The sequence below is a fragment of the Sphaerodactylus townsendi genome, linkage group LG01, assembly GCF_021028975.2.
Source record: "Sphaerodactylus townsendi isolate TG3544 linkage group LG01, MPM_Stown_v2.3, whole genome shotgun sequence".
NCBI classification, from domain to species: domain Eukaryota; kingdom Metazoa; phylum Chordata; class Lepidosauria; order Squamata; family Sphaerodactylidae; genus Sphaerodactylus; species Sphaerodactylus townsendi.
The window spans coordinates 13256262-13278231 of record NC_059425.1 but is presented as its reverse complement, the minus strand read 5'-3'; the positions used below and the strand labels follow the sequence as shown (position 1 = coordinate 13278231).

General features: G+C 49.9%; 1 protein-coding gene across 1 annotated transcript in view; it reads left to right on the top strand.

The window, feature by feature from the left end:
* The window catches only part of ARNT (aryl hydrocarbon receptor nuclear translocator), a 60080-nt gene that overhangs the window by 28855 nt on the left and 9255 nt on the right, over nt 1-21970 (top strand). Inside the window, 11 exon segments of the mRNA XM_048511172.1 lie at nt 1697-1910; nt 4581-4680; nt 4779-4844; nt 6862-6947; nt 9086-9162; nt 12464-12529; nt 12531-12608; nt 13214-13288; nt 16100-16251; nt 19838-19948; nt 20203-20278. Coding sequence (XP_048367129.1) covers nt 1697-1910; nt 4581-4680; nt 4779-4844; nt 6862-6947; nt 9086-9162; nt 12464-12529; nt 12531-12608; nt 13214-13288; nt 16100-16251; nt 19838-19948; nt 20203-20278 — 1101 coding nt within the window.

The following is a 21970-nucleotide window of genomic DNA, read 5'->3' as shown; positions in this document are numbered from 1 at the left end:
AGCAGGAAAGTAGGAGTGCGGAAACACATCTGGTTCACCAGATAAGCCTCTGCCACTCAGGTGGAGGAGTGGGGAATCAAGCCCAGTTCTCCAGATTAGAATCCACCTGCTCTTGCCCACTATACCACGCTCGCTGTCAGCAAGAGCCAGCCTGGTGTAGTGGCTAACAGCAGTGGACTCTAATCTGGAGAACCGGGTTTGATTCCCCAATCCTCGACATGAGCAACTGACTTTTATCTGGCGAACTGGATTTGTTTCCATGCTGCTCCACATGAAGCCTGCTGCTGGGTGACCTTGGGCCAGTCTCAGTTCTCTCCAAACTCTCTCAGCCCCACCTGCCTCACCAGGTGTCTGTGGTGGGGAGGGGCGGGGCAGGTGATTTTTAAGTGCTTTGGATTGGCTGGCAGAGAGCAGCAGGAGGACAGGAGGGAGTGCACAGGAGGCTTCAGGCAGCCAGATTTGCCCACACGCCACGGCACGGCAGAGCCCCACACTCACAGCCTCTCAAAGGGAAGGAGGGGTGGCAAAAAGCGAACGGAGGCACTAGGGGGGCACTAGGACCCAAGTGGAGGATTCTCCGACAAAGAAGGTCCAGCATATGGCAGATGAATACACTACTAATCTTTCAATGGAAAAGTGTCTAAAGGGTCTGCAACCTGCGGCTCTCCAGATGTTCATGGCCTACAATTGGCCATGCTGGCAGGGGCTGATGGGAATTGTAGTCCATGAACATCTGGAGAGCCGCAGGTTGCAGACCCCTGGAACTATGTATTGTGGCGTAGGAGGTTAAGAGCTCGTGTATCTAATCTGGAGGAACCGGGTTTGATTCCCAGCTCTGCCGCCTGAGCTGTGGAGCTTATCTGGGGAATTCAGTACACTCCACCACACGCCAGCTGGGTGACCTTGGGCTAGTCACAGCTTCTCGGAGCACTCTTAGCCCCACCTACCTCACAGGGTGTTTGTTGTGAGGGGGGAAGGGCAAGGAGATTGTAAGCCCCTTTGAGTCTCCTACAGGAGAGAAAGGGGGGATATAAATCCAAACTCCTCCTCCTCCTCCTCCTCCTTCTTCTTCTCCTCCTCCTCCTCCTCCTCCTCCTCCTCCTCCTCCTCCTCCAAGGCTTTCACGGCCACAGTCACTGGGGTGTTGTGGGGTTTCTGGGCTACATGGCCGTGTTCTAGTAGCATTTTCTCCTGACGTTTCGCTTGCATCTGTGACTGGCATCTTCAGAGGATCTGATGGTAGTAAAACAACTGGAGTATATAGAAATATACATATGCTAAAATGGGTGGATTCCACTTAACACATACAAATAACATTTGCAAATCGCACCCTTAACACTTTTAACCAGTGCAAGTGGTTCTTTCTCCCACCCTGGACATTCCACAGGTATATGTATTCCACTTGCTTTACTACCATCAGATCCTCTGAAGATGCCTACCAGAGATGCAGGTGAAACGTCAGGAGAGAATGCTACTAGAGCATGGCCACACAAGCCGGAAAACCCACAACACCCTAGTATAAATTACGTGTGCTTGCCACATTGAACTGGTCTTGGCTGGGAAGGGTGGGATATGAAATCCAATAAAACGAATACAAATAAATAGAAGAGTCTTGCGGAAGGAGAAGCTCCAGAGCACTTTGCGTGTTGCCGAACAGCCGCAGCGACATCCGACGACCCCTTCATTTGTTTTGCAGGAACTCAAGCACTTGATTCTGGAGGCGGCCGACGGGTTCCTCTTCATCGTGTCGTGCGAGACCGGCAGGGTGGTCTACGTCTCTGACTCGGTGACGCCCGTCCTGAACCAGCCCCAGTCGGAGTGGTTCGGCAGCACGCTCTACGACCAGGTGCACCACGACGATGTGGACAAACTGCGGGAGCAGCTCTCCACCTCAGAGAATGCCTTAACAGGTGAGCCACGCCCTTCTCGGCATGCCTGAGCCCCTAATGTGGAATATTTCACAACTGAAAGTCGATTTCTGGAAGAGGGAATGTCCCCTCCCCCGCATCTTTGGTTTATGAAACTGGTGCCTTGTGGAAGCCCCTGGCACCTGCCCATTGGTGCCTTTGGGAGCTCACATGTAGGATGTGAAAGCAATGGCCTTCTGCGGCTGTTGCTCCCGAGCACCTGGACTGTTAAGGCATTTGCAATCTCAGATCAAAGGGGATCAAGATTGGTAGCCATAAATCGACTTCTCCTCCATAAATCTGTCCAAGCCCCTTTTAAAGCTATCCAGGTTAGTGGCCATCACCACCTCCTGTGGCAGCATATTCCAAACACCAATCACACGTTGCGTGAAGAAGTGTTTCCTTTTATTAGTCCTAATTCTTCCCCCCAGCATCATCCCTTCACCTCGTGAAGACAGTCAATTTATGGCAACTTCATAGGATCTTCGAGGCCAGAGATGAACATAGGTGGCTTGCCATTGCCTATGCAGCAGTGGCGTAGTGGTTAAAAGCAGGTGTACTCTAATCTGGAGAAACTGGGTTTGATTCCCCGCTCTGCCACCTGAGCTGTGGAGGCTTTATCTGAGGAATTCAGATTAGCCACACGCCAGCTGGGTGACCTTGGGCTAGTCACAGCTCTTCTGAGCTCTCTCAGCCCCAATTACCTCACAGGGTGTTTGTTGTGAGTGGGGGAAGGGTAGGGAGTTTGTAAGCCCCTTTGAGTCTCCTGCAGGAGAGAAAGGGGGATATAAATCCAACTCTTCTTCTTCTTCATAGCAACCTGGGACTTCCTTGGCGGTTTCCCATCCAAGTACTGACTGGGGTCAACCCTGCTTACAATCCAAGGTCTGATGAGGTCTGCCTTGCCTGGGTCATCCAGGTCAAGGCAAGATGCAAGCAGGTAGTTTGCCGTTGCTGGTCTCTGCGTGGCAGTGCTGGTTTTCCTTGGCCGTCTCCCATCCAAGTGCAAACCAAGGCCGACCCTACTTAACCTCTGAGTTTCTGACAAGATGGAGCTAGCCTGGGTCAGGTTAGACCAGGGGTCGGCAACCTTTGCCACCCAAAGAGCCATTTGCAGTGGTGGGATCCAAAAATTTTAGTAACAGGTTCCCACGGTGGTGGGATTCAAACTGTGGCATAGCACCAATGGGGCTGGGAGGGGCACGATGGGGACGTGGCCGGGCATTCCGGGGGCAGGGCATTCCTGGGCGGGGCTGTGGCAAGGATGCAGCCGCTGCGCCGGTCCTTGGGCGGGAAACGAATGCACACAGGCGCAGGCTGCCACGCACGCCGGTGCACCTCCTGCTAGACTGCTTCAAGTTCTGTGCGCTACTGCTGAGAGGAGGGGCGTAACTAAGGCAAAATCACCAATTAGTAACCCCCTCTCGGCACACTCAAATAATTAGTAACCTACTCTCAGGAACCTGTGAGAACCTGCTGGATCCCGCCTCTGGCCATTTGGACCCATTTTCCATGGCCCCAAAGATCTACTGATCCAGAGAGGCGGCTCCGCATGGAGCCTCCTCCGGTTCGGCCCCTCCACTCACCTTTCCTTCCAGCGCTGCTCTGGAGGGCTGGAGGGGCACGCCCACGCTACCCTCCGACCTCCAGGCCATGCAGAGCCGCAGTATAAGGTTGAAAGAGCCGCATGTGACTCCAGAGCCGCTGGTTGCAGACTCCTGGGTTAGACCAATGATCAAGTGCCGCCGAGTCACAGCCTAACGTCATTTAAAATAAGCAATTGTTAAAACCCATAAAACAAGACAATAAAATTGTGCCAGTACCCAGCTGCGGCGGCTGTGCAATTTCTCATGCATTGAGGAGAAGAGGTGTCAGATGTCCAATAACAAGTGGGGTTGAGGGAGGGGGAGGGGAGGGAGATGGAAAGCCATAGCTGCCTCAGCCGTATGCCTGGTGGAACAAATCCCACGGAATTGTTCTAAAAGTTCCCTATGTCATTTTCAGAACGGGTTTTTAAATAAATATGTTTTTGAAATTAATTTTCTGACCCGTTTGTATGTTATTCTAAATGACATAATATTGATTGATGTCATTGTTATCTATTTTAACTTTGTTTTACTCAAACCTCTGACAAAACTCACTGCAAAGATCAAATAAACTTTCTTCCTGCTCACTCTGGGTGAGGTAGGTCATGGCTCACAAGAGCCAGGGTGGCATAGGGGTTAAGAATGATGGACTCTAATCGGGAGAACCGGGTTTGATTACCCGCTCCACCACATGAAGCCCGCTGTGTGATCTTGGGCCAGTCACAGTTCTCTCCGAACTATCCTCAGCCCCGCCAGCCTCACAAGATGTCTGATGTGGGGAGAGGAAGGGAAAGGAATTTGTAAGTCGCTTTGAGACTTCTTGTGGTTGAGAAAAGCAGGATATAAATTCAGACTTCTTAAGATTGGTGGACTTTAGTCTGGTGAACCAGGTTTTGTTTCCCCACTCTCCCCCATGAAGCCTGCTGACAGAATTCTCTCAGCACCCCCTAGCTGACAAAGTGGGAATGGAAGGCTCTTGTAATCACCTTCAGTCAGAGAGTAAAAACCGACGTCCGTTCTTCAGGCGCGGCGTGGCGCTTCGGGGTTCCCCAAAGCAAAATGTCCTCACTTTGGATTCTGTTCTCAGGTCGCATCCTTGATCTGAAGACGGGAACTGTCAAGAAAGAAGGGCAGCAGTCCATGCGGATGTGTATGGGATCCCGGAGGTCCTTCATATGTCGGATGAGGTAACAACCAGGGATCCCATCCCCAGGGGCTTGCTGATGGTCCGGTCGTTGATTTCAGAGCGGCTGAAATAGCGGGGTTTCTGTCTCCTGCTTTGCAGGTGCGGCAACAGCGCGGTGGATCCGGTCTCCATGAACCGCCTCAGCTTCATGAGAAGCCGGTGCAGGTAAAGCCGCTGGGGCCGCTCAGGGAGCCATGACGGGGCAAGTGGCAGGTTGCTCGCAGGCCTTTCTGAGATGGTGCCGGCCACCCCAGGCACCACTGTTTTGCTCGGCAAGCAGGGTCTGTTCTCTGGCCAGACAGCTGCCGCAACTCTCCCAGTCGTCCTGGGCCTCATCTGGCTCCCAGCAAGAACTGCCCGCAGCCCCACTCCAACACAGACTTCTGTTTGCTCACCTGCTATCAAGCACATCGGTAGAGATGTTTGGGGCGGGACCGTGGCTTTGTGGCAGAGCATCTGCTTGGCTTGCGGAACGTCCCAGGTTCAATCCCCGGCATCTCCAGTTTAAGAAGGACCAGGGAGTAGGTGAAAAAAATGGCGGACCTTAATCCAGTGACATGCATTTGATTCAGTGGTGGGATCCAAAAATTTTAGTAACAGGTTCCCATGGTAGTGGGATTCAAACAGTGGCATAGCGCCAATGGGGCTGGGTGGGGCAAGACGGGGGCGTGGCCGGGCATTCCGGGGACGGGGCGTTAATAATTTCTCTGTTACTGTAAAAACTCTTACTGTAAAAAAAAGTTCCTAATTTCCAGCTGGTATCTTTCTGTCCATAATTTAAACTCATTATGGCAAGCCCTATCGTCTACTGCCAACAGAAACAACTACTTCTCCTCTAATTGGCTGCCTGTCAAATACTTAATACTTTCAAATACTTAATTTTGTTTCTAGCAATCAAAAGAAGGATACTTTCCTTAAACAAGGAACTTCACCATATTACTAAAACATGTTTTTAAAACAGCCCAGCAGGGAGAATTATCCCGTTTTCTACCTTCGCTAACCAGCCACATAGGAAACAACAGGACTTTATGATTTTTGGACCTAATGGGATTTCTAACGGAAAAGCAGACCCAATTAGTAACCCCCTCTCAGCACACACAAATAATTAGTAACCCACTCTAGGGAACTGGTGAGAACCTGCTGGATCCCGCCTCTGATTTGATTCCCCATTCCTCTATATCAGTGGTTTCCAAAGTAGGTAGTGCTGCCCCTGGGAGGTGGGGATGGGATTACTTAGGTGGGCACTAAGAAGCAGGGTGCGGGGGGGGCAGAGGCGTGCTGGAGGTGGCCTTCAATTGTGTCATTCACTTATTTACAACAGATTTATCAACATTTGGGGTTTTTTTCCCCTGACTCTGAGAAGCTGGGCTCACAGGTTCCAGTTCATCAGTTTTGTTGAATAAATTAAACTAAAAAGTTTTAATTGGATTTTGAATAATGGGCACTTAATTGTAACTGTTTTTAATTAAATTGTTATTATCTTCCTTAGTGAGTCATGCAAACCACTGTTTTGAATAATGCTTTTTGTAGGGCGGGGGGATGAGTTTATGGATCCATATCAGCTCTGTATAAAGCCTGCTGGGTGACCTTGGACCAGTCACAGTTCTCTCCAAACGCTCTCAGCCCCACCTGCCTCACAAGGTGTCTGTTGTGGGGAGAGGAAGGGAAAGGAGCTTGTTAGCCGCCTTGAGACTCCTTAAAGGTGGAGAAAAGCAGGTACAAATCCAAACTTTTCTTCTTCTATATTTCTTTGTTTTTTGTCAACAAGTCACAGCTGACTTATGGCAACTCTGTAGGGGTTGCAAGGCAAGAGACGTTTGGAGGTGATTTGGCTTTGCCTGCCTCCACGTTGTAGCCCATGGCAGGGGATTGGACTTCATGGCCCGTGTGGTCTCTTCCAACTCTATGATTCGATGGTATTCCCTGGAGGTCTCCCATCCAAATACTTGCCAGGGTGGAGGCTGAGAGTGTGTGACTGCCCCAAGGTCACCCAGCAAGTTGCCATGGCTGGGTGTGGGGTTCAAACTGGGTTTCCAGAATCTTAATTTGATAGCTTCACTTCTGCACCATGCTGGCTGTGCATAGATCACCAAAATCCTGCTTGTCTGGTTCCCGTCGCTCTCCCTGTTAAGGTCTTTGAGCTCCCCCTTGACAGCAATCTCTCTTCTCCTCCCTCGCTCAGGAATGGCTTAGGCGCCGCAAAGGACGGGGAGCCCCATTTTGTTGTGGTCCACTGCACAGGCTACATTAAAGCGTGGCCCCCGGCAGGTAATGACTTTTTATCTTGCATGTGCGAGGTGCACTCCAAGGGGATACAGGTGTGTGGTTTTTGGGGGGTGGGTGGGGTCCAAAGGTTCTGTTGAAATGCTAGCAATCTATTTTGGTTCATACTATTTTTACTTCAGCTGTGGTTTGTTTGTTTGTTTGTTTGTTTATTATTATTTATTATTTAAACTTTTATACCGCCCCATCCCCGAGGGGCTCTGGACGGTGTACAACACAAATCTCGATACAAATAAATATAGTTAAAACCTTTAAAAACAACAGTAAGATAATAAGAGGCGTCCAAGAAACCCTAATTTTAAATCCTCCCCGAGAGGGAGGGAACGGCGAGTCCCATTAGATGGAAGGGCCCAGATGTTAAGAGCTAAAAAGGGGGGGGGGCTTACCCCCGCCTCTAGTATCCTTCCACTCCATTAGGATTGAGAGCTAGCTGGTTAATTTTCTAATCTATTTCTTTTCTTTTTTTTAAAGAGAGCAATTGTAAAAAAAGAATGTTAAGAGCCAGATGTTAAGATCTAAAAGGGGGGGGGGTGTTTCCCTCACCCCCGCCTCTAGTATCCTTCCACTCCATTAGGATTGAGAGTTAGCTGGTTAATTTTCTAATCTATTTCTTTCTTTCTTTTTAAAGAGAGCAATTGTACAAAAAGAAGTACAGTAACTAACGAAAAAAAGGGCAGTACCATATATAGGGAGCGGAAGTACAAATATAATAGCAGTGGCAGATCTACACATAAGTTTCTATGAGAGGTTTCCAGATGTTGAAAGACTAATCTGTATTGTCCATGATATTCATCTCCTGTTGGGTCTTCCTCTTTTCCTGCCGCCTCCAACTTTTCCTGGCGTTATTTCCTTTTCCAGTGACTCTTGCCTTCTGTCTTCTCATAATGTGTACGATAGTTGAGTCTTTGGCCCATTATGCAGATATAGCATAAAAAATTAGAACAATAGATGGTGACTTTATGGACTGTCAAATGGTCCTGTGACCAGCGGTGAGTTGGTTGGGTCCCTGCCTAGAATCCCCGTGAATCCCCAAGAAGGGCCAGAGCTCTCCCCTTTCATCCCCTCGGGAAGCTGGTCTTCCACTTCAAAACTGACCAGACTCCCTCAGGCGCTTCCCTGCAGCCATATCTAGGAGACCTCCCCTTTTGGGGGAGTAAACAACCCCCAGTGACACGTTCCTAGGGTCACCCTAATTTTATTTTATTTTGTAACCCTGTCAGGTTTTCGGACTCAGGCCCCTTTCTCAGAGTCTACCTTCCTGGGACTCTCACCAGAAAAACTCTCCCCAGGACTCCTGCTGCCCCTTTTCTACCCCTAGACCAGTGGTGGCGAACCTATGGCACGGGTGCCAGAGGTGGCACTCAGAGCCCTCTCTGTGGGCACGTGCAAACAGAGTTGCCCCCCCACACACACATCTAGGCTGGCCTGGGCTGCTGGGCTCGATTATTAGCATTAAACCTAAGACTTAGTTTTGGGAAACAGTGTAGGTAACCCTGTTAAGCACTGTTAAACCCCACTGATTTTCATGCGAAGAACTAAAGCGTGATCCTTTATTTGGGAGTAAGTTCAGTTGCTGGCAATGGGACTTGCTTCTGAGTAAACCCTCCTAGGGTTGTGATTCACCCGTTGGAAGCAGTTGGGCGCATGGCTGCTTTCAAAGCAAAGCCACCGACTACCACCAAGCTTACTCCTGAGTAACGCATGCCTCGGAGCCACAACTTCGTTTTTTCTAAACTAAAACCTCAGTACTCAGGTAAAGTTGCCATGTTGGCACTTTGTGATAAATAAGTGGGTTTTGGGTTGCAATTTGGGCACTCGGTCTCAAAAAGGTTAGCTGTCACTGCCCTAGACCAGGGGTAGGGAACTCCGCGTTTCTCAGATGTTCAGGAACTCCAATTCCCTATCCAGTTTTTCTGCCAGCATGGCCAATTGTGGCCATGCCAGAAGGATGGGAATTCTCAGGTTCCTGAATTCATCTGAGAGCCGCAGGTTCCCTACCCTGCTCCTAGACCACTCTGCGCCAATCAGACGGGCAGGGAGATTAACTACTTCCGCATTGTTTATCATTTGAAACCACCTCCCCTACAGTATGCAGGGGATAATCTGTCTTTTTTCCTTTTTAGGGGTGTCGCTGCCGGATGATGATCCAGACGCTGGCCAGGGGAGCAAGTTTTGCCTCGTGGCCATCGGCAGGCTACAGGTAAGCTCCTGTTTTCTGGATCCTCCATCAGGGGTCTGCAACCTATGAGGGCTCTCCAGATGTTCATGGACTACAATTCCCATCAGTTCTCTCAAGTCAGCATGGCCAATTGGCCATGCTGGCAGGGGCTGATGGGATTTGTAGCCCATGAACATTGGGAGAGCCTCAGGTTGCAAACCCCTGCTCCAGATATTGTAAAGGCCTGACTGCTGGCCATCACTACCTGATTTGTCCGTTTTCCAGACACTGGTGGCTGAACCCGGCATGTAATCTGTGCCAGCCAAAAGGAGTGACTCCAAAGTTTAGTATGTTCAACGCCCAGTGTGGTGTAGTGGAGAGAGTGGCAGACTGAAAACCCTGGGTGACCCAGGTTCGAATCACCATTTCTACCTTGGAAGCGTGCTGGATAACTTGGTCTCGTTGCTAATTCTCATCACTGGCCTCCCTCGTAGGGTTGTTGGGTGGGGGGAAGCAGAAGGGGAGAATAGTGTTCCGAAAGCCCCTTTGAGTCTTTGTTGGGGAGCAGATGTAAATAAATAAATGCCCTCGTCATCCCATGGTTCTGTTCCTAACCTTCTGTTTTATTCAGAGGCGAAGCATGACTAATTTTTCGCTTGCCTGACCATAGAATGCCATTTTTGAGGCTTTCTAGATTGGCAAACAAATATCTGTGAGGAAAAGTAATAGGCATTAAAACCTAGTTCCCGCCACCAGAGAGCAGCAGTGGCGTAGTGGTTAAGAGCAGGTGTACTCTAATCTGGAGGAACCAGGTTTGATTCCTCGCTCTGCTGCTTGAGCTGTGGAGGCTTATCTGGGGAATTCAGATTAGCCTGCACTCCCACACATGCCAGCTAGGTGACCTTGGAGCTAGTCCACAGTTCTTTGGAGTTTCTCTCAGCTCCCACCCACCTCACAGGGTGTTTGTTTGTGTCAGAGGGAAGGGCAAGGAGATTGTCAGCCCCTTTGAGTCTCCTTACAGGAGAGAAAGGGGGGATATCAATCCAACTCTTCAATGTGGTAGGGTTGGCATGTTATGGGCCAGAGATGACCTCTGAATAAGCTCAAATTGGCTCCATTTCATAAAAGGAACTTGCCTCAGAAGCCTCTTCAGGAGGGAGGAAGAAGAAATCCCTGAAAAGGTGGTAGCCAAGCCAGCAACGTTGTGCTGGTCTGAGGTTTTCTGCTTCAATCAACCAGAGGCAGGCGAATTATTTACAGGCTGAGGGGGTGGGAAAACGGAGAGGCTGAGGTGAGGAATGAGTATTCAGTAGTCTGTCCACTCCCACACTTAGAATCATGGAATTCTAGAGTTGGAAGAGACCCCAGGGGCCATCAAGTCCAACCCCCTGCCCTGCAGGAACACACAATCAAAGAACTCCTGTCAGATGGCCACCAGGCTCTCTTTAAAAACCTCCAAAGGAGGAGACTCCACCACACTCCAAGGTGGTGCATTCCTCTGTCAAACAGCCCTGATGGTCAGGAAGATTTTCCTGATGTTTAGTCAATCTCTCTTTCTCCTTCTCACCTTGAACCTATCACTCCTGGTCTTGAGTCTCTGGAGCCTTCAGCAGAAATGTAAGCACCTCACCAATACTACATGACATCCCTTCTCATGTCATATCTAAACATGTATTAATATAATCTCTTAACCTCTTAGAGGTTAAGAGCTTCGTGGTATCTAATTCCTTGGAGGAACCCGGGTTTTGATTCTCCGCTTTGTTGCCTGAGCCAGGAGGCTTATCTGGGGAAATCAGATTAGCCTGTACACTCCCCACATGCCAGCTGGGTGACCTTAGCTAATCCCACAGCTTCTTGGAGCTCTTCAGCTCCCACCCTACCTCACAGGTGTGTGTTTGTTGTGAGGGGGAAGGCAAGGGCCAGATTGTAAGCCCTTTGAGTCTCCTGCAGGGAGAGAAAAATGGGGTATAAACCAAACTCCTCCTCCTCCTCCTCCTCCTCCTCCTCCTCCTCCTCCCTCCTTCTCCTTCTCCTTTTCTCCTCCCTCCTCCTCCTTCTTCTTCTTCTTCTTCTTCTTCTTCTTCCTCCTCTTCTTCTTCTTCTTCTTCTTCTTCTTCTTCTTCTTCTTCTTCTTCTTCTTCTTCTCTGCACCAAACTGAACATCCCCAGCTCCCTAAGACTTTTTTAGCATTTTGGTTTGCCCTGCCTCTACTGGACAACCGCAAGCCAGCTTTGTCAGCATCCCTCTTTGAATTATGTATGAGATTATTAAGAATCTCGCATTCCAAGCTGAGGTCAGACCAGTGAGAGTCCATCCAGCCCAGCATCCTGGTTCATATAATGGCCAACCAGTTCCTCTGGAGATCCAACAACAGAACACAGAGCCTGAGGCTTTCCCTGATGTTGTCTCCTGGCACCGGGATTCAGAGGCTGTCTCTGTCTCTGAGGCTCCCTTTAGTCACCAGCTTTTTTAATGGAAGAGAAGAAGAGCTTTGATTATGCAACCTCTTTCCCTGTAAAGGAGACTCCTAAAGGAGCTTACAATCTCGTAAAGAACATAAGAACTAGCCTGCTGGATCAGACCAGAGTCCATCTAGTCCAGCTCTCTCTGCTACCTCCCAAGAGTGGCCCACCAGGTGCCTCCTTTGGGAGCTCACATGCAGGGTGTGGTGCCAATGGCTCGCTGCTGCTGCTGCTGCTGCTGCTGCTGCCTGCTGCTGCCTGCTGCTGCTGCCGCTGCCTGCACTGCTACTGCTGCTGCTACTGGTGCACTCACTCCTCCTCCTCCCTCCCTCCTCCTCCTCCTCCTGCTCCTCCTCCTCCCTCCTCCTGAGCACCTGGTCTGCTAAGGCATTTGCAATCTGAGATCAAGGAGGATCAAGATTGGGAGCCATAGATTGACTTCTCCTCCATAAATCTGTCCAAGCCCTTTTTAAAGCTATCCAGGTTAGTGGCCATCAGCACCTCCTGTGGCATCTCCTTTCCATTCCCCCCTCACCCAGCTGGCATGTGTAGGAGTGCACAAGCTAATCTGGTTCCCCAGATAAACCTCCACAGAGCGCACCTGCTCTTAACCACTGAACCACGCTGGCTAGAAGTGAGGTTCTTCTCCACGAATGGCTCTCATCTCCCTTTAAAAGCCACGTGTGCCTGTGGCCATTCGCTAAATCCTCCGGCAGCAAATTCCACCTTTTATTTGCTTTGATTCGAACCATTGCTTTTTGTCCATCCCGAGTATGCCACCTGCCAGCCTCATCGGAGGCTCTCAAGTTCTAGACTTTCAGGAGGAGGTGGAACGCTGTCGGTCACGTCCCCAACGGGGTCTCCTTTCTCTCCCGAGCAGGTCACGAGCTCGCCCAACTGCACAGACATGAACACCGTGTGCCAGCCAACCGAGTTCATGCCCTTCCTCGGCACAACAATCGCATCGCCTCTTCACCTTCGTCACCACCTACGGTGTGTAGGCCACCGATCGCCACCAGCCAAAGGTGCCAGGACTGGAAGGACTTCCTATCGAAAGAGGCCTTGGTGCTGTGAGCTCCCGGTTCTTCTGGGAAGGTGCCCTCGTAGGGTTCTGGGCTTACGCATAGTGGTAGTGATCAGAGAACCAGGGTTCTGGGCTTATGCGGTTCTGGGCTTATGCGGTTCTGGGCTTATGCATAGTGGCAGTGATCAGAGAACCAGGGTCCAACTGAGCTCGCTAGATTGTAGGAATAGCAATTGCAATCAAAATGTGACCGATCTTCCAAGATTTCTGTCCTCTGGTTACAGCCCGAGAGATATTCTCCCAAAATGTTGGGCTGGGGTTGGGGAGGGAAGGGGGCAGGGAAGGTGAGGATTGGGGCCATATTGGGGGTATGCTCTGAGTATGTAAACCTCAGGGAAGGGGGCGCAACCTCAGGATCAGGGGCTGGCAGGGGCTGATGGGAATTGTAGTCCATGGGCATCTGGAGAGCCGCAGGTTGCAGACCCCTGTTTTAGGCAGATCTGCACGTCAGACCTGTGACTTGTGGATCTTGGAGCTCGGGGCGGGGGCTGGAGAACAGGCTCCATCACTTAACGCAGATGCCATCTGATGTGTCTTCCACGCTAGGAGCTCTTGGGGAAGGACATCGTAGATTTCTGCCACCCAGAAGACCAGCAGCTGTTGCGGGACAGCTTCCAGCAGGTAACCGGTTCGGCGCATCTCGTTGTCAGCCTCTTTGGTCCAGGATTACGTCGAGGTTTTAAGCAAAGTGTTAAGGCCTTTCAACCGGGCGGGCGGAGGGAGGCAGCCGGCTTCTGAGTTGAACATGACACTGCATTCCACTGTCATAACCATTATCCTCCAAAGCCACGTGTGGAAAGGGCAGACTTCCACTGCACAGACGAATGGGGAGGGGCTGTGGGGCAGCGGCAGAGCATTCGCCTGGCACGCAGAAGTTCCCAGGTTCCATCCCCAGCATCTCCAGGTAAGGGGATCAGGCAGTAGGTGGTTCCCAAAGACCTCTGTCTGGGACCCTGGAGAACCGCTGCCCACCTGAGCAGGTGAGGTTGTCGTTGGTGGCCCAGTGCTTTGATGCAGTCCAACAATTGACTCTCTTGCAAAATACTATAACATAAAGCATAGGTGTCAAACTTGCGGCCCTCCAGATGTTATGGACTACAGTTCCCATCTGGCTGGCAGGGGATGATGGGAACTGTAGTCCATAACATCTGGGGCGCACAAATTTGACACCTGTGACATAAAGGGTGTTGCCGGTTTTTTGGGTTGTGTGGCCGTGTTCAAGTAGCATTCTCTCCTGACTTTTTGCCTTCATCTGTGGCTGGCATCTTCAGAAGATTTGATGGTAGTAAAGCAAGTGGAGTATATATACCTGTGGAATGTCCAGGGTGGGAGAAAGAACCACTTGCACTGGTTAAAAGTGTTAAGGGTGCCTTTGTCAAGTGTAATTTGCACGTGTTAAGTGGAATCCACCCATTTTAGCATATGTATGTAACACCAAAATTGCATAATCAAATTAGTGAGGGCATCTGCATAGCAGTTACCTGGCTTTTTAATCTGAAGATGCCAGCCACAGATGCAGGCGAAACGTCAGGAGAAAATGCTACTGGAATACGGCCATACAATCGAAAGACTCCATTAACACCCCTAATTAGTGTAGTAGGACCTATGGCACTCTTAGAAGTTATGGATTATAATTTTATTGTTCCCCTTGCGGCATGGCCAATTGGCCATGCTGGCAGGGGCTGATGGGAATTGTAGTCCATAACATCTGGAGTGCCAAAGGTTCGCCACCACGGCCCTAGTGATTCTGGCTGTGAAAGCTTTCGAGAATACTTATAACATAAACTTTCAAATACGGAATTTCATACACAGACGCTGCTACACTTCTCGTCAGCGCTTACCTTCTATCATGAATCACGAGTACATGAAAAAATTTTGGACAACCGCAATGTTATATATCGAGAAACTGGTGAAGATTAATATTGGGATAAATAATGATTTAATGTTCATGGGTGTAATGGAGGATAGAAGGGTAGATAAAAAATATAGCTACCTGTATAAAATAATGATCAAAGCAGCACATGCAACAATAGCTTTAGGCTGGAAAGAAAAGTAAAAATGGACAATCCAGAAATGGTTGGAATATATCTGGGAACAAGTGACACTGGACATTTTCGAAATAATAACAAAAAATAAACTGTGGCAAGATAAACAGAGCGAAAGGTTGAAGATATGGACTATATATGCGGACTGGATGAAAGAAGCTGGAGTCAATGAGGAGATATGGGAGAAGAGATTACAAGGAATGAACTTACTGCTGTTTGTTTGATAAAACTATGAAGAAAATACAGGGGAAAGGGGGAAAATGTATTGTTTGAAAACGAATGAAGAAGAGTATTAATATAAAATGGAATATTCAAATGATACAATAAAAATTATTTTAAAAAATGAATCACGAGTACAAATAAAAAAAATCCTTCCATATCTTTGGTTGTGTATACAATCAGTCCCCAACTCATGATTAGGTGGAATCTCTTTTCCTTCACCTTGAACCCAGAGCGTCCAGAGCTGAAAAAGTAACCTTGAAGACGTTTTCTGGGCTAAGCAACTGCCGGTCAAGTTTGGTGTCGCCTTGTCTTCAAACCAGCTCGAGATACGTAAAAATCCCAGCTGTGTGATTAGCTGCCCGCCCGGGTTTTCAGTGAGCATTGGGAGGACTGTAGCTGAGTCAAAGGAGTGGGGCTTGTAAGCTGTCCATAAAGAACACTGAAACCCAACAGGGGATTATTGTGGGTTGTGGACTGATACTATACACACCAAAGATGCAGAAGAAATTTTATCAGTACTTGTGATGAATGATGGAATGTAAGTGCTTACGGAAGTGTATGCTGTTCCGTATTTCAACTCTTGAGTAAAGTTTACATTCTAGTATTCTGCAAGAGATTCAGCTTGTTGGGTCTTCTAGCCTTTTTGGTGCAAAATCTCACATTTGTAGCATTATTGCACTTCCCCTTTGTTCATGGGTTGAACAAAGCCAGCGTGGTGTAGTGGTTAAGAACAGGTGCACTCTAATCTGGAGAACCGGGTTTGATTCCCCACTCTGCCACTTGAACTGTGGAGGCTTATCGGGTGGACCAGATTAGTTTGTGCACTCCCAACACTTGCCAGCTAGGTGACCTTGGGCTAGTCATAGTTCTTCGGAGCTCTCAGCCCCACCCACCTCACAAGGTGTTTGTTGTGGGGGGGAGGGAAAGGAGTCTCCTTGCAGGAGAGAAAGGGGGGATGTAAATCCAAACTCTTCTTCTGAATACAGTTGATTCAGTGCGAGGCAGTTGGGTGCATTTACACGTGCAGCATCTGTACCCAGATGCTCCAGCGACAGCTGCCTTAAAGGCCGCAGAAAAGCAGGAGATGTTGAGTTTACTGGACTGAGGGGGAGGCACGCGGGGGGGTTCACTTTTCCTGCTGCTGACGGCATTCACGTTTTTCCAGGTGGTGAAGTTAAAAGGCCAGGTTCTGTCCGTCATGTTCCGTTTCCGGTCCAAGAACCGAGAATGGCTCTGGATGAGAACTAGTTCCTTTACCTTCCAGAATCCGTACTCGGATGAGATCGAGTACATCATCTGTACCAACACCAATGTGAAGTACGTACGCAGAAACGGCTCAGCTGCCTGCAGCGGGGCCTGTCCCTTTCTCTCCGACAGAGTTATGGGGGCGGGGCAGGGTGGGGCAGGGGGGAGGGTCGCTTCCGTGGGCTTCTGGGCTCCAGCTTGTGGCTGGATTTGGGCAGAAGGTTATTTCAGCTACCTTAAGCTACCATAGCTGAAAAGGGTCTCTCTTTCCTGCAGAGGTGCCTCCTCCCTTCTCTGCCATTGGCTGAGCTGTAGAATGTAATCATGGAATGTGGTCAAACATTCTAACACATGGACATGTGGAGGTGGAATTGGAATTAGTTTTCTGCCTTGCCCAGCACAGTGTCTCCTGTTCCCACATGGCTGCTGCAAATCTCCTTGCATCATGTGGTGACCCTTGGCGAGAACATCCGTGGCATAATTGTAGCATCTGTAGCATAATTGGCTGAGAGGGACTGAGATCTGACCTGGAAATCCCTGAGTTGGAGCCCGAAATAACTTCCTGCTGAAAGAAGGGAGGGGATTTTTGCTGATTTCCCCCTCCCACTGCAAACGCCCTGTTTTTCCCTCTGCGTACTCTTTTGGGTCCTCTGTCCCCAAGAGCAGCGTTTTGGGACGCAGTGGACAGGAGAGGACCAGCAAGCCCTTGACAGCTGACGGAAGTCCCCTTTGTGGGAAATGGCCACCAGATCTCACTTCCTGGTTGAAATCCTACCTCTGCCACAAAATCTGGCAGTCTGCTTTTCCCCTCTGCCATCTCCTGTGTCCAGATATTTCTCCAGGATGGGTTTAAAACTTTGTTTTTTAAGCTTTGTCCAAATCTCTTCAAGATCTAACATTTGAAAGGGTGGGATGAGGAAGACTGACAGAACTAGGCATGAGAAAGATTGTGCATCCTCCCGCCCCACCCCTTTTCCAAGCATCATACACGACCATCCCATTTCCATATACCAGCATGTGGTCTGGGGAGTCCAGCGATCACGACTGGAGATCTTGCTTGGGGCTGTTGGTGGTTCAGCAGCACCAGGGAGCTTTTGGGCAGAGGCGCCCCCTCCTGGCCAGAACCCTGATTAATTACTTCTCACCTAAGCGCTTTGACAGCTGCTGCTTGACTCCCTTTCACAGTTTCAGCTGCTGTTTATTGTTGCTTCCTGGTGGGAAGCTGGTAACCGAATGCACGCCCTAATCTCTAACCAGCCTCGCTTCTTAGACTTTCCTAGCTCCGCTCGGCCCCCCGCATTCTTCGCATAGTGCTTTGATCGTGTGTTTCTGCATGGCAGGGGGTTGGACTTGATGGCCCTGGTGGTCTCTTCCAACTCTATGATTCTATGATTCACCCTAAAGTGCCGGGCAACCAGATAATGGTCCTCACCTCTCTAGACGTAAACATTATAACCTCCCTGCTTTTCCCAATAGCTTTGGCGGGGGTGGGTGGGTGCTGGGGTGCTTAAGCCATATCTCCCTTTGGCTTTCATAAGAACATAAGAACTAGCCTGCTGGATCAGACCAGAGTCCATCTAGTCCAGCACTCTGCTACTCGCAGTGGCCCACCAGGTGCCTTTGGGAGCTCACCTGCAGGAGGTGAAAGCAATGGCCTTTCCGGCTGTTGCTCCCGAGCACCTGGTCTGCTAAGGCATTTGCAATCTGAGATCAAGGAGGATCAAGATTGGTAGCCATAGATCGACTTCTCCTCCATCAATTTGTCCAAGCCCTTTTTGAAGCTTTCCAGGTTAGTGGCCATCACCACCTCCTGTGGCAGCATATTCCAAACACCAATCACACGTTGCGTGAAGACGTGTTTCCTTTTATTAGTCCTAATTCTTCCCCCCAGCATTTTCAATGAATGCCCCCCTGGTTCTAGTATTGTGAGAAAGAGAGAAACATTTCCCACGTTTCTCAAATCTGGCTATGAAAAGTATGGTGCCTTGCCTTGCATAGACCTTCAGTAAAGACCACCCGTATCAATATCGGAGTCTGGTCAATATCTGCTGACAGGCAACCTCATACTCGTTCAGCCAGGCAGGTGGTTTGGTGACTAAAAGGCCAATCCGTACTGGTGTTTGTAATGTCAGATCTTGGACCAGTAATCAATAAACGGACTCTAGATATGGGATCGGTAGTCTTTATTAAGTTGGCATCAAGGGCTCAGGCTTCAGAAAGACAGTTCTGCTGAGCCTGGTTTTTACAGTTCATATTTATTCCCCTCCTCTGAACTCCCCCCTCCCAGCTTCCCACAGAATGTGAGAAAACGAGTTGTGAAAGACTTTGTTTTCGAAAACAAGTATCCCAAGGTCGAGGCAGCCATAGTCTGGCCTTCACCGTCTCCTCCTCCCATCCGGAGTGCCTTGCAGGGTCAGCCTAGTTCAGTGATGGCGAACCTTTTGGAGACCAAGTGCCCAAATTGCAACCCAAAACCCACTTATTTATCACAAAGCGCCAATACGACAATTTAACCTGAATACTGAGGTTTTAGTTTAGAAAAAGTGTGCGTTACTCGGGAGTAAACTTGGTGGTCGTCGGTGGCTTTGCTTTGAAGCAACCGTACAACTCTTCCAATGGGTGAATCACGACCCTAGAAGGGTTTAATCAGAAGCAAGCCCCATTGCCAGCAACCGAGCGTACTCCCAGGTAAAACATCGTGCTTTAGTTCAGCGCATGAAAATCAGTGGGGTTAATAGTGCTTAACAGGGTTACTGCTTCCCCAAAACTAGGTCTTCGGTTTAATGCTAATAATCGAGCCCAGTGGCCCAGGCCAGCCTAGATGTGTGTGGGGGTGGGGGGGGTGGGGCACTCTGCACGTGCCCACAGAGAGGGCTCTGAGTGCCACCTCTGGCACCTGTGCCATAGGTTCGCCACCATTGGCCTAGTTAGCTACATTTCCAAGCACATAGGAACAGATTAAAAAAACAAAAGATCCATGAACATATGACAGGTGTGGTTACATAGAAGGTCCGTGTGCAGGGCCCCCACCCCAGTGGGACCAGTACTCCTTTGCCCAGGGGTGATCCCCAACCCCCTCCTGACATATAACCAAGAAGCCTCCATGTCTTCACTCCAGGCATTCCCAGAATGCTCTGCAGTTGCGTGAAGAGGCAAAAAGCTGAGGCTGTTACCCCGTCCAAGTCATCCATATAAGCGCCTCTTAGAGCTTAGTCCGCAACAGGTTAGCTCGGCCTGGCCTGGGCAGGAAAAATTGGTTGTGTCCTAACAAGGCCCAAGCAGAGCGCCTCTCCTTGCCTGCGCAGGCTAACTCGCATGAAAGCTCTTCTTTGTTTTTCTTTGCATCGCTGATTGCTGCAGCGAGCTCTTTCTCCTTTCTGCCGCTTGTGCCTGCCTGTCTCGGAGACGCTGGCTCGCTTTGAAGAACCGCAGCCAAAGCAGCCTGTGAACAAAAACCCGCTGTCATGTCGCCAGGCTTGTCTGTCGACGTGGAGAAAAGATGCTCTTGGCTTTCAGTGGATTGTGGGTACCAGTGAATCCTCCGGCAGTTTGAGGGGCTTGTGTTGGCAGGGGGCTTAGAAATCTTGTGGAGTTCTTCTGCAGACACCGCAGAGATCGGCTTCTCTCACCACCTTCCTTGCCGCTTTTGACGCTCCAGGAACGCCAGCCAGGAGTCCCGTCCCACGTTGTCTAACCAAATGCAGAGGCCGCAATTGGGCCAGAACGTCAGCCTGCCGTTGGAGATGAGTTCGACGCAGCTTGCGGGAAGGTAAGATCCTGCCTCAAAGCTGTTTGTGGGTATCTTCTTGTGGGCTTGAATGCAGAGGCCCGCTGGACAATTCGGGTGCCTCTTGCTTCCTGTTGGCTGCAAGTTGGATGGAAGAATTGCTCTCAGCCCCACCCCCCACCCCTTGTAGCCCTGTGGCTCTAAACCTCGGTTTGTGCTGGTCTCTAAACCACGGTTTGTACTGGTCTCTGAACCTCGGTTTGTGCTGGTCTCTAAACCACGGTTTGTGTCTCTAGGCCGCAGCCGACTCAGCAGACGGAGCTCGATGTGGTCCAGGGAAGGGAGAGCTTAGCCAGCTATGAACACACTCAGGTACAGTGGCTGTGGGGTGGATTGGATCATCTTTTCCAGCGTCCTGTTCCCCAAGGAGGCCAGCCAAGGGTCCACCCCCCACCTCCAAAGCTCTCAAGTGGGGTCTTGAAGTAGCTCCACCCCTTTGCTTTGTTCTGTATGCCCAGGATCTGGCAGCAGCAGATAAACTGCTTCAGAGAAGGGAGGTTCCATTTCCCATGGGATTGTGTCTGATGAATGGCCTCGGGCCTGCGAGTATCTTAAGTCAGTGTTTCCCAACCTTTTCGAGGTCAGGGTACCCTTGACCTCACTCTTCATATCTCATGATACCCCCGCCGCCACACTCCACCTTCCCCTCCTATTGCCCCGCTTGCCACACCCCCCACCTTCCCCTCCCAGGGTGAAGGGTAGCACTGGGGGTGGTGGTGGCTGCTGACCTTGTGGCAGGCCCTGCCCCATGGGCCAGCTCCATGTCCTTGCTGGCACCGGTGGGAGACACCACAAAAATGAGGGGGGAGGGGCGGTAGTGTTGCCGCGGTACCCCTGGGACATGCTCACGGCACCCCAGGGTACCAGGGAACCCTGGTTGAGAATGGCTGATCTAAGTTAATGACTGGAACTGCAGCTTGTGATAATGAATTCTTTCACATTTTCGATTTGCAGGACAACAAGAGATTGGGGCAGGCATCACTCCTTTAGGCTGGGCCTGCATTCTAGCTATGTATGCTCATGAGGGGGGGGGGAAGGGAGGGGGGGACACTTCACACTGGGAGAAGGCAGCTTACACCAAGGGAAGGCGCAGCCATTAGCAGAACAGCAGTGTTAATAACAGTTTGGACAATTTTTTGGAATACTGGAGACTTCTGTGAAAATCCATGTAAACAGAGAAGTAGTGGCAGGGTTTGAAATTTAAAGAAAACAGTAGATTGTAAACGCTGGATTACATTTAAGAAACCACCGTAGAGCTAAAGTTTAAACGATGCATGAATGTAGAGTTGACTTTTAATCAGAGGTGAGATAGCTGGCAGTGTACATAAGATGTGTATTGAGTTGTGGGTTTTTTTTTCCTTTTCCTTTTCTCCTTTCTTATGTTTGTTTGTTTTGGTGGTTTTATGTGTGAACAAATAAAAATTATTATTAAAAAGAAATAATTGTGTGAAGCTGGAGAAGCTAGGCGTGAATCGGCCTGGGGGCACCCAGAGAACTTCCGATCAGAGCCCAGTCTCTTAGTTCCTAGTCTGGGACTCTAACTACTGCACCACACTGCCTGTTCATTGCAGTAAGCAGCAATGGAGCCCAGGGTGGTTATGCGGTGCAATGGCCAGAGTGTTGGACTGGGACCAGGGGATCTGAGTTCTAATTTCCTCCCTTGTGTGAAGTTCAGTGGGAGTCCATAAGAACATAAGAACATAAGAACTAGCCTGCTGGATCAGACCAGAGTCCATCTAGTCCAGCACTCTGCTACTCGCAGTGGCCCACCAGGTGCCTTTGGGAGCTCACATGCAGGATGTGAAAGCAATGGCCTTCTGCTGCTGCTGCTCCCGATCACCTGGTCTGCTAAGGCATTTGCAATCTGAGATCAAGGCGGATCAAGATGGGTAGCCATAGATCGACTTCTCCTCCATAAATCTGTCCAAGTCCCTTTTAAAGCTATCCAGGTTAGTGGCCATTACCACCTCCACCTGTGGCAGCATATTCCAAACACCAATCTCA